The 12,212-nt window shown below is 43.7% G+C and overlaps 1 protein-coding gene across 1 annotated transcript in view; it reads left to right on the forward strand.

The window, feature by feature from the left end:
* LOC137433879 (cartilage acidic protein 1) overlaps positions 1-12,212 on the forward strand; it is a 354,284-nt gene that overhangs the window by 92,483 nt on the left and 249,589 nt on the right. The window contains exon 2 of the mRNA XM_068126319.2: positions 6,481-6,676. Within this exon, the coding sequence (XP_067982420.2) occupies positions 6,483-6,676 (194 nt within the window). The 5' untranslated portion in view covers positions 6,481-6,482. The remainder of the gene's footprint in view (positions 1-6,480; positions 6,677-12,212) is intronic.

A 12,212-nucleotide genomic window follows, 5' to 3' on the forward strand; every position in this document is an offset into this window, starting at 1 on the left:
CTAAAACCTTCCTGGGGCCCGTCCCGACATTTTTTGTATGAGAGGTTTCCTCCTATCTTTTACCGTTCAGGAGATTAGCTTGCGCAGACAAACAAACAAACAAAAACTTTCTTTTATATATATATATTTAATTTTAAAGCAATAACTGCAGCAATAACTGTAGCACTATATTTAATTTTAAAGCAATAACTGTAGCACTTTGTTTGGTGGAATTTGTTTCGAAAGCCATTAACTAGACCTATTGGCTGATGTATATTCCAAGTTTCAGCTAGTTTCAATGTATAGCCCTTGAGATATGAGTGCCAACACATTTTGGGCGGGTGGACGGACGGACGGACAGACACCAACGTGATTTTGAGGGTTTTCTAAATAAAACTCAGGAATGTGGAAACAGACGTTGCTGAAATTTGGAACACATTACCTCAACGTACAAAGTATATACTTCTGAAATTTGCAGCCGATTTGCCCAGTAGAAGCCGAGAAACGAATTTTCAGTCCCCATGTTAAAGCTGCATACAGAGAAACGATGCCTCATATAAAGGGATCCCTTTAACGATCCCTTGCGCCTCCCTTTGATCATCATCATTTTGTATGCAGCCTGTGGCTGCTGGTTGCATCATTTCTGGGAGCGTGATTATGCCACTGATGCAGTGCCCTTTTTAGCAGGAAGCTGGTACTCATTTTGGGGACCTCAGAAAGATGACAACCCACCCGGTGTTTTTTAACGGCACGACAAGGGCTCAAACTCCCGCGATTAATCTCCCGCAATGAAGCTAACTCCGAGGGCCTTTCACTCACTCACCGCAGGCAGGTTGGTGGTCTTTCTTTCTTCTACCGACTCCTCTCCGGCTTTGCTCCCCCAGCTCTCTCTGGGCTCTGTCCCCCAAATATTCCTACAGGTCGCACAAGATCTGCCAGCAACCCTCTTATGGTCAAACTGCCGAAATCAAGACTCTCTCCTCACCTTCACTACTTCATTCCTCTTTTCTCCCACCTCTGGAACTAACTCCCTCACTCTCTTCAATCCCACTCCTCCCTCCAGGTCTTTAAAACAGCTGTTCACCACCATCTCTTATCTTCCCCTCTCAAAAACCTTTATCTTTTCTACCCCCGTTATTTCACCCCGGCTCCACTTTTTTGAAATACCAACTTCTTTCCTGGAAGTCCTTGCAGTGTCCATGTGTTTTTGTTTTTTTTACCTCTCCCACCCACCCTTCCCATGCCTCCTCCCCCCAAGCCTCCTCCCTCCCACAGATCTCCCGATGTCCCTGCTCTCAAATGTTGCACTTGGGTGCTTCCCCCTCTCTCCCCCATCTTGTCTCCCGCTCCCTTTATCATATATTTTATGTGTCCGTTTGTCTTTTTGTGATCAATGTTAGCTCTTACACGAGCCTCGATCTTGTATACAAAAAAAACAACCTCAAGACCCGAAGGTCTCAAGCCATTTACCTGAACCGTTAAGCCGACGCCACGCTTTCCTATCCATATTATCAAATAGGATATTGAAAGTTTCTCTTATTCAAAAATCATGCAAGTGAGATTTCTTTCCATAATGAAAAAACTCAATTGTTCGAGCCACGTTATCTTATGAGAGCGAAATATGGAAACGGACTTTTTAATATTGTTTTCTTGTTATTAAAGCCCATCTGAAACTTCGGAATCAGATACCCAACGACACTTGAGCCGATTGCAGAATACAGTGGGAACATCCACAGAAGTAGTGGTACCGAATGAGACAGCTCAGCCGAGACACAGCCAGATATTGATTTATGGATGAACGGTAATGCGCATGATGCTGATGTGTTCCTTGTAGTTCAGTGAACGGCACACAACGGTATTGGCACGTTTCTCAAATAAACTCTGCCGTTGTTTGAAAAGATCCAAACGTCTGAAAACAAAGTGCTCTCCGAGTCATTCGATACCGTCCGACAGCGCTTTCGCGACGCGTGCAAACATGGTGGTCAATTACAATGAATATTGGAGCGACTAAGTCACGTGGTACGCAATTTATGTATTATTATGTCGGATATCATGACGTGGCCGCATCGAGTTAATGCAACATTTATTGCTTTTGTAGATTTTTTAAAAATCTTAACCTTTGACCTCATAAATGTCAGACCATGAAACCTTTTTTTGAATGGACCAGTGAGGTCAGAATGGGTTTGTGTACAGATTTCTTTTTGCAGCAGAGGAAATCCTTGTGAAGGATCTAGTAACACGGTTACGATATCTCATGTCAGCTCAGCTTCGCATACCTGCTCGTTAGCTCGGCCACCGAAGGTGGACACAGGTTATGTTTTCACCTCTGTCTGCCTGTTTGTCTGTCTGTGAACAGGATATCTCAAAAAGTTATTGATGGATTCAGACCTAATTTGTTGGAGAGGTTGGGTATGTGATGAGTAATAATTGATTAGATTTTGGTGAAGATCTGAATCTGGATACCAGTATTTTTCATTTCACCATTGAGTGATATGGGCCAAAAAAACTCCCCCACTCCCTTCAATCCCACTCCACCCTCCAGGACTTTAAAACAGCTGTTCACCACCATCTCTTATCTCCCCCCATCCAAAACCCCTGATCCCCAGATCCACTTTTTTTTTTTTTTTTTGTATACAAGATCGAGGCTCGTGAAAGCTAATGTTAATCACACAGAAAGACAAACCGACACATAAAACATATAACATGGGGAGTGGTAGACAAGATGGGGCGAGATTGGGAGGAACACAAACACAACATCTGAGAGCAGAGACATCGAGAGATCTGTGGTAGGGGGAGGGCTTGGAGGGGGAGGCATGAGAAGTGGAGGGGGGGGGGGGGGTGAGGTATAAAACATATGGACACTGCCAGGACTTCCAGGAAAGAGGTTGGAATTTCAAACAAAGTGGATCTGGGGTGAATTAGTGGGGGTGAAAAAGATCAAGGTTTTGGATGGGGGAAGATAAGAGATGGTGGTGAACAGCTGTTTTAAAGACCTGGAGGGTGGAGTGGGATTGAAGGAAGTGTGGGAGTTTGTTCCAGAGGCGGGAGAAAAGAGGAATGAAAGAGTGAAGGTGAGCAGAGAGCCGAGATTTCGGCAGTTTAACCATCAGAGGGTTGCTGGCAGATCTTGTGCGACCTGTAGGAATATTTGGGGGACAAAGCACAGAGAGAGCTGTCGGAGCAAGGCCGGAGAGGAGTCGGTAGAAGACAGAAAGACCACCTACCTGCCTGCGGTGAGTGAGTGAAAGGCCCTTGGAGATAGCTTCATCGCGGAAGATTCCAATTATTCTGAAGATTCTGAATGATTCTGAATTCTGAATTCTTTTTCACCCCAGATCCACTTTTTTGAAATACCGACTTCTTTCCTGGAAGTCCTAGCAGTGTCCATGTGTTTTTTTTTTTACCTCTCCCTCCCCCCCCCCCTCCTTCCCATGTCTCCTCCCCCCAAACCCCCTCCCTCCCACAGATCTCCCGATGTCCCTGCTCTCAAATGTTGTACTTGTGTGCTTCCCTCTCTCTCCCCATCTTGTCTCCCGCTCCCTTTATCTTCTGTTTTATGTGTCCGTTTGTCTTTTTGTGATCAATGTTAGCTCCTACACGAGCCTCGATCTTGTATACAAAAGAAAAAAAGATATATAGCATGATGTCTCAAAAAGTTGTGGACGAGATATGACAAAACTAGGTGGATGAGTTGGTTAGGGGACAAGCCGATTCGATTTTGTCCCTGCTCTCCATCTTGATTCGGACAGGCTTCAGGTCCGAATCCTTTCACTGGGATACAAAATGTAAACTGTTCAGCCTATTGGAGGTATTCTCCCTACCGAGTACCATTGTAGTTGGTCGTGTGAATCTCTAGTCTGTGGTCATTACCCTCATTCATTGCTGCATTAATTATTTCTTGCTCATCTGGGCAATCCAATCTCGTCACCTATATAACTCTCCAAGCAACAAGAAGTTTGTGGTGTGATAAGTTTTTGTGTAAATCATTACACAATAGTTTACGATCTCCTAATCAATCCCATGATATTCATTATTGTGGCCTCAACAAATCAGACCGCAACAATAAGACATGCCACCATTTTTATGCACTTAATACGTACATGATCCTTTGAAACTTCAAAGCTTCAAAACATACTATCGGTACATATGCAATGGTCATTTTTCTTTATTTTTTTTTTAAATACAGTTTATGGTGGTGGACTAGTTATGAGAACTCTGTACAGGTATCTCTGAGGTTGTGAGTTCAAATAAATCTCAGGTATGCGAGTACCGAAGAGCTCCTGTGGTCTCCTATTCTTCCTGATTGACACCTGGAAACGATTGTGCCCAGCAGGTAGGGCTGACTTAATTGTTGCATAATTAAGCAGATGTGCATTGAAAGTGTCACTCAAAACATTCTCGCTATTAGAGTAGTTTAACTTCGAGCAATTACAGAGGAAAACAAAATCACACGTTGGAGTATTTTCGAGTGAAATGCAAATTCGTCATTTTTAGCTTATCTTGATTGGCATCTGTGCTGATCATATATGAATGACAGCCATGTTGCATGATCACCATGGTGATGTTAAAGTGGACATCTTCATGCAATGGTGCCTGCATGTCCAGCTGTGGTTTGGAACTTGGCTAGGATATCAGCAGACATCACCTGCACCTGGGACAGCCAGGTTCACAACCCTTCCAAGAAAGCAGCAAACCTTACTCTATGATGCAATGGCCTAGTTGTGCATGGGGTACCTGGATTTTTATTTTTCCGATAAAGGTATGTCGTGTGAACCACTTCCATTGGGAGTTACAGTTGTACTCGACAAATGAAAAGGGAGCATCCTACTTCCTGAGCAATTATTTTGAACACTCATTTTGCTGTAGCTGCAACCCACGAGAGAAGTACCGGTCCTCGTCTGTGCGCATCGTCTCCAATGACAAACGAGTATTCCATTTAACACGAACCCTCTCCCTACACAAGACTCCAACGACCCTGCCAAAGGTGCTGGCAGTAGGTTCGGGCAGGAATTTGAAATACGGCTGTCGCTCTTCCAAAAGACATCGTGGGATGTTTCATGTCCACCAGCGAGTGCTTACAGTACACTGAAAGCCGTGTAAACATCGCTCCGAATGACGGTGCACTCAGTGATACAATTCTCTGCCTGCGGAGCACTGGGAGGGCATTTTATCATGGAGGTAGAAGTGAAACCCAGACTACATGGCTCAAAGACGAGTATGGTACTCATTCCACGACACCACCAACTACACATGTTGCTCCATATCTGAATTCAAGGTGTATTTAATGAATGGGCTGAAAATTTATCAATTGACTTGCTCATTAATTCCACAAAGATCCTTTGTACATCATCACTCAACTATTCATTTGTTCATTCTTCTTTTCATCATAAGTTTGTTGTCCCCCGTCGCACCGCGGAGCGAAAGGGGGACTATGGTTTTCCCCTCCGTCCGTGCGTGCGTCCGTCCGTGCGTGCGTCCGTGCGTGCGTCCGTCCGTGCGTCCGTCCGTGCGTGCGTAAGCGAAGGACCGAATTCTTATTTGGTGTGTGGGTGCAACGAGGCATAAGGAAGAACGCTATTGAAAATTGGGTCGCCACGTCAAACGCCAAGATGGCCGCCGCCATATATATGTCTGAACCTTGTGAGCGAAATATCTTGAAAAATAAGCGAAGTACCAACTTCTAATCTGGTTTGTGGGTGTTTCCAGGCATAAGGGAGAACGCTATTGAAAATTGGGTCGCCACGTCAAACGCCAAGATGGCCGCCGCCATGTATGTCTGAACCTTGTGAGCGAAATATCTTGAAAAATAAGCGAAGTACCAACTTCTAATCTGGTGTGTGGGTGTATCTAGGTTCAAGCAAGATCGCTGTTTAAAATTGGGTCGCCACGTCAAAATCCAAGATGGCCGCCTCCATGTATGTCTGAACCTTGTGAGCGAAATATCTTGAAAAATAAGCGAAATACCAACTTCTAATCTGGTGTGTGGGTGTATCCAGGCACAAGGAAGAACGCTATTGAAAATTGGGTCGCCACGTCAAAATCCAAGATGGCCGCCACCATATATATGTCTGAACCTTGTCAGCGAAATATCTTGAAAAATAAGCGAAGTACCAACTTCTAATCTGGTTTGTGGGTGTATCGAGGTTCAAGCAAGATCGCTGTTTAAAATTGGGTCGCCACGTCAAAATCCAAGATGGCCGCCGCCATGTATGTCTGAACCTTGTGAGCGAAATATCATATCATAGCATGTTTTCTGCGTCTTCCACTTTGTCAACTCACATCACTTCACCGACGGGGGACCTAGGCATAACGCTTGTTATTTTTTCACAAGAAAAGTCAATACATTTTTGCAGAAGATTCATTTAAATGTCTTGTCTTTCCACATTGGCCTTTCTAAGCTATAATTGTGCTTTCACAATGACAATTTTGTCAAAACAACATGATCGTTTTGTGTGGCATGAGCTGATTGATTCAGACTTATGTCGTTGCGCAATCCTGCAGCTATGTTGGCTGCACTCGCTTTGTTTCTTGGAGGAGTCACAAGAGCGCTCGGAAATTCCCACTCGACACCACTCTTTGCTTCGCTCACAGAGTACGTCCTGCCACCCGGCAGCGCTCACAACCCTCGACAGCTCAACTATGGCGTGGCTGTCACAGACATCGATGCTGACGGACACCTGGAAATAATCGTGGCCGGGTAGGGCTGACTTCAATGTTATGTGAGGTTCATGTAGTTGAGAGTAAATTTAAAAATTGTTACGTTGCACATTTGTCGAAATGAAGAAGAACGTGCATGTATGTTACGTGTATATGTATATGCATATTATATATGTACATTATATGTATATGGACCATGTATGCATTTTATTAGAGCCTGGTGTTGGCTTAACGGTTAGGGTGCTGGCTTGGGATCCAAGGATCCTGAGCTCTGAATCCCAGTTGATCGTTGAATTAACGCCGGAGGGTTCACTCAGCCTGATCATCCTTCTGAGGTCGGCAAATTGAGTACCAGCTCACTGGTAATTGGGGCATTGCAACACCGGCGCAAATGTGCTTCCAGAGAAATGATGCAACCAACCAGAAATGATGAAATGATGCAACCAACCAGAAATGATGCAACCAGGCTGCATACAAAAACAACAACTGCATTTATTGTACTGGAGGGACTGTTGGTTCATTGGACCAAATTGAATTGGTCTTCACCACCTTGTTGCATACTGTAGATTTGGGAATGTCTGGGTCTTTTGGGTCCTTGGGGATTTTGGGTCATCTGGGGGACTTTTGGGTGCTTTGGGTCCTCGTGGACTTTTAGGTCTTTTGTGCCTTTTATGTCCATGGGAACTTTTAAGTCTTCTCGGTCTTTTGGTTCCTTGGGGACTTTTGGTTCATCTGGGTCTTTTGGGTCTTTAGGGGTCTTTAGGGTCTTAAGGATTTTAGGGTTCTTCAAGGGTCTTCAAAGATCGAAGGGGTCTCAAAGAGGGCAAAGAGTTAAAAGGGACCTTTCAAGAGTACGTAATACGTAATTAATTAATAGACCATGTAATTAGTAGACACAAAAAGTATGCCTCACACACACACACACACACACACACACACACACACACACACACACACACACACACACACACACACACACACACACACACACACACACACACACACCTCATCCATTTATAGTAGATGATGACATTTATATTTTACTATCCTTCACCTCCCTTGAAATACTATTCGTAACCCTCCGTCACTCTTTATATAGCAAATGCATGTTTGAAAATATTATTGGGACACAATTACAAATTGAGTCTGCTGGTTGCATCATGCCCGTGTAAGTTAAGGCAGAAACTTAGAAGTTCACATGGTTTTATTTTTTTTATGGTACTACATGGTTTTTACCATCCACAAACACGTTATAGCAGATAGAGGAGCCCGTTTAATGGCAGTTCAGAAGGATAGCAGACTCCTCGATGATGCACGACATTGAGCAGTAAAATACAAAGGTGACAATTGTAGTTTGAACATATTCTGCTGAGTAGCGATCGCAGGAGACAGCGACATAGCAATCCTACCAATCCCCTTTATCAGTGGAATTGTTGTAATCTCTTCCCATTGATTTCTTCAACTGCTCTCCGAGTTCAACTCTGAGCTCGTTGTCCAGATCTGAGTTTGTTGTCCAGATCTGAGCTTGTTGTCCAGATCTGAGCTTGTTGTCCAGATCTGAGCTTGTTGTCCAGATCTGAGCTTGTTGTCCAGATCTGAGCTTGTTGTCCAGATCTGAGCTTGTTGTCCAGATCTGAGCTTGTTGTCCAGATCTGAGCTTGTTGTCCAGATCTGAGCTTGTTGTCCAGATCTGAGCTTGTTGTCCAGATCTGAGCTTGTTGTCCAGATCTGAGCTTGTTGTCCAGATCTGAGCTTGTTGTCCAGATCTGAGCTTGTTGTCCAGATCTGAGCTTGTTGTCCAGATCTGAGCTTGTTGTCCAGATCCACAGAAGCCATAATTTTCGATTTGTCCACTGAAGGTGGGTGGACGTCATGTTTTCACCCCTGTCTGTCTGTCTGTCTGTCTGTCTGTGTGTGTCTGTCTGTCTGTCCATTTGCTTGTTTGTTTGTGAACAGGATATCTCAAAAAGTTGTGGACGGATTCGGACAAAGCTTGGTTGAGAGGTTGTGTATGTGACAAGAACGAATCGATTCAATTTTGGTGGAGATCCGAATACGGATCCGGATAAGATTTAAAAAAATTAATTTTTAAGTAGTTCTTCACCATTGAGTGATAGGGCCAAAAATGATACTTAACAAGATATTTCAAGAAGTTGCGAACGACTTATGACAAAACTATGTGTATGAGTTGGGTAACTGACAAGAACAAGCCGATTCGATTTTGGTTCATGTCTGAATCCAGATCCGGCTTATCAGTGGGATACAAAATGTAAACTGCTCATCTGGTGGAGGTAGGTATGCTCTCTATCGAGTGCCGTTCTAGTTTTTAAATCATTTTAAGCTCAATATTCAAACTTGGTGCACATGTTCATCAGTGTTAACTTTATCTTTTTAATCTGCAAAGCTCTCATCAAAATGCTGTTATCTGTTTACTGTATGTTACACAATCTACACCTATATTTCCATCAAATCTCCAGTTTGGTGGTCACTTTTTACAAGTTGACCCAGAAATAGAATCCCAGGTTTGAAACCTCCTGAAACATGTGCGCCTTTTGCAGTTAACACACAAATCTCTTCGCAGATGTCTAACGTGATAATAGTGATAATTTCCCCAAAGTACTATCATGCTTTCCATTTCTCTCCATGTGATCTCATTTGCACACTATTATCATATTAATAGTCAATGACACAGTTGTGTATATATATATATATATATATATATATATATATCTATATATATATATATATATATATATATATATATATATATATATATATATATATATATATATATATATATTTCCTCGCTAGAGCAGGCGTTAGCCTTGCGGGCCACATAATGAAGAAATCAAAGGTTGATGGGACAATTTATAACAGTAATAGCACACGTACTAGAGTAGCTCATGGTGGTTGAGTATGCACTTTATTGTACAGACCTAAACTCTTCAGGAATCCACTAATTGAAGGTCCAGGAACAATATTTGGTTGGTAACACATTTGCCACTGACGGCGAAATAGCTGAAATGGCCACACCCCTTTTTGGGCCACGCCCCCTTTTTGCCGTGACTGTATCTACAGAACCGTTGGACCTAGGAGGTTGCCCGACCACTCAAAATTTGCGCAATGGCCACATTATGGGGGGTCAGTAATACATTTTCATATCCAAAAGTCAATGGTTTTTAAGATAATTGCCAAAAACCGATTTCAACATGTTACGAACTACAATATTATTCGTAATTGTTCCTGTTCCTGTTCCTATTGTTCAATTACTTGATTCCTGAAGAGTCTAGACTAGACTAGAGTCTAGACTAGAGTCAAGACTAGAGTCTAGACTAGAGTCTAGACTAGAATTTAGTCTAGAGTCTAGACTAGAGTCTAGACATGGCTAGAAATTCCGGTCATGGGTGTTTTGTCGTTTCAGCTGTGCGGAGGTGCATGCCTTTGTTCTTCGGGTTTGGCCGGACAAACTATAGCAGATGGGGTACGCTGTTCCTTGAAGATTGCCTGGACCTACAAAGGAAGTTCCCGGGTATCTACAGATGCTTTACAGATGGTGGATGGGTGATGTACCACACTACCCGACAAGGCAGTGCAGTAGGATTTGACATGGCACTCGAGAAGTGTTACAATAAACCCGCCAAGGTTGCTGGAGGTATCATTGGGATGACCAGACAGAAAGAAGCAGTAGCCTTATGGAATCTCCTAAAGCATGAGAAAGATCTTCATGTGGCACAGCTGCTGGAATGGTGCAACTTGGGAGACAAAGATGACAGTGAGCTGAGCCTACACCATGAGTTCAATCCAAGTTCTACGAAGATTGGCCATGTTCGTGCAAAGGCCCTTCTGGATTACATAAAATCCATCAACAATCCGTTCGACGCTGGAATCAGACTTCAGAACATCTCTACTGGAGCTGACATTCCCCAGGAGGTTGTCGACGGATTACTTGAATGCCTGGAAATTGGTGAGAAGAGTTATGAAGAGTTTGTTGAGACCAGATTTCAGGATAAGGAGAAGCACCTACATGATACAATCCCTACCAACCGCAAGACTGTTTTCGTGAAACGTACTTCTACTCCGTTCACAGCGAAGAAATCGATGGCGAAAAAGGATGCAGCGGAAACGGTTAGGTACATTGACTATGCTAGAGAAAGAGGGTACAGCATGCTAGAACTCCTGAAGTATGAATTGACCAGCACATCCCAGTTCCTCACCACTGAATGTAAAGATGGCATCAAATTGAAGAAGCCCGATAAAGCCTCCTTAGCCAGGGAACTTGTCAGTCGCCTTCCACAGGAGACGAGGAATGTAAAGAGTGACGCTCAGATGACAATAGTGGACTTCATGGCACTTGTGCGTAAACTACCGATGAAAAAGATGGGCCTTCACACATTCGGGGAATTGGCTGAGAGTCTTTCCAACAGGATTCTTGCTACAGGCTCCGTGTCCACAAGAATAGACATTATTTTTGATGTTTATCAAAAATCATCAATCAAGCAAATGGAACGGGCACAGCGAAGTTCCTCAGAACAAATCACAATCACCATTGGGTCTGACAATCAGAAACTCCCTGTCGATCTTGATATGTTCTGGAGCTCAATGTTGAACAAAGTTCGGTTGCAGGAGTATGTCTTCAAGTGGATGCTGCAGAATGTCGAGTCGGACAAGGAAATATTCTTTGGAGGAGTATATGGGGGTGAATGCAGGAAACTGTTAGCTGGCACTGAAACACAGATCGCAGAGCTCTCAAGCAACCAAGAAGAAGCCGACGACAGAATCATGTTCCATATTAATGATGGTGTTGTGAAACACGGGGTTCAATCAGTCTTGGTCGACTCGCCTGACACAGATGTCTTTGTCAACCTCATCTTCCACTTCAACACAACCTGGCAACTACAAAAGCTGTACGTGAAGCTTGGTAACCGGAAAACAAAGAAAACTGTACCAGTCCACATGTTGGTTGATCAACTGGACAACGGTTTGGTGTCGTGTCTCCCAGCCATTCATGCTCTCAGCGGTTGCGACAGTACCAGCAAGGTGGGTCCAAAGCTGTCTGGCCTGAAAGCATCCATCGATCTCTCCCTACTGGAAGGGTTTGGTGTAGAAGAACTGTCACCACAGATAACAAGCAATGCTGAAAAGTTCCTTGTGTCTGGATTAAAGAAGACCGACTGTTCCACTTTCGATGAATATCGATGGGAGCAGTACCACAACTCCAAGAAAGAACTGGACTTCAACCAGCTTGTGTGCTGTTCATCAACGCTACGAGAACACATAAAGCGAGCATTTCTTCAGTGTAAGATGTGGTTGCAAGCCCCAACTCCTGCCGTCACCAAACCAGATCCACTCCAGTATGGGTATGAAGCAACGGACGTTGGCATAACACCAGTGATACTGCCAGTATCGTGCAGGCCCGATGACCTGCCTCCTCCATGCAAATGCCCAAGAGCATGTATGAGTACCAAAACGTGCACTTGCAGAGACAGGAACATTAAATGTGTCACGTTTTGTGGCTGTAGTAAAGGCGAAAAGTGTAGAAATCCAAATAAGTAAATTCCAAAATAGGATGATGCAAA

This window comes from Myxine glutinosa, chromosome 10, assembly GCF_964187855.1.
Source record: "Myxine glutinosa chromosome 10, kmMyxGlut1.1, whole genome shotgun sequence".
NCBI classification, from domain to species: domain Eukaryota; kingdom Metazoa; phylum Chordata; class Myxini; order Myxiniformes; family Myxinidae; genus Myxine; species Myxine glutinosa.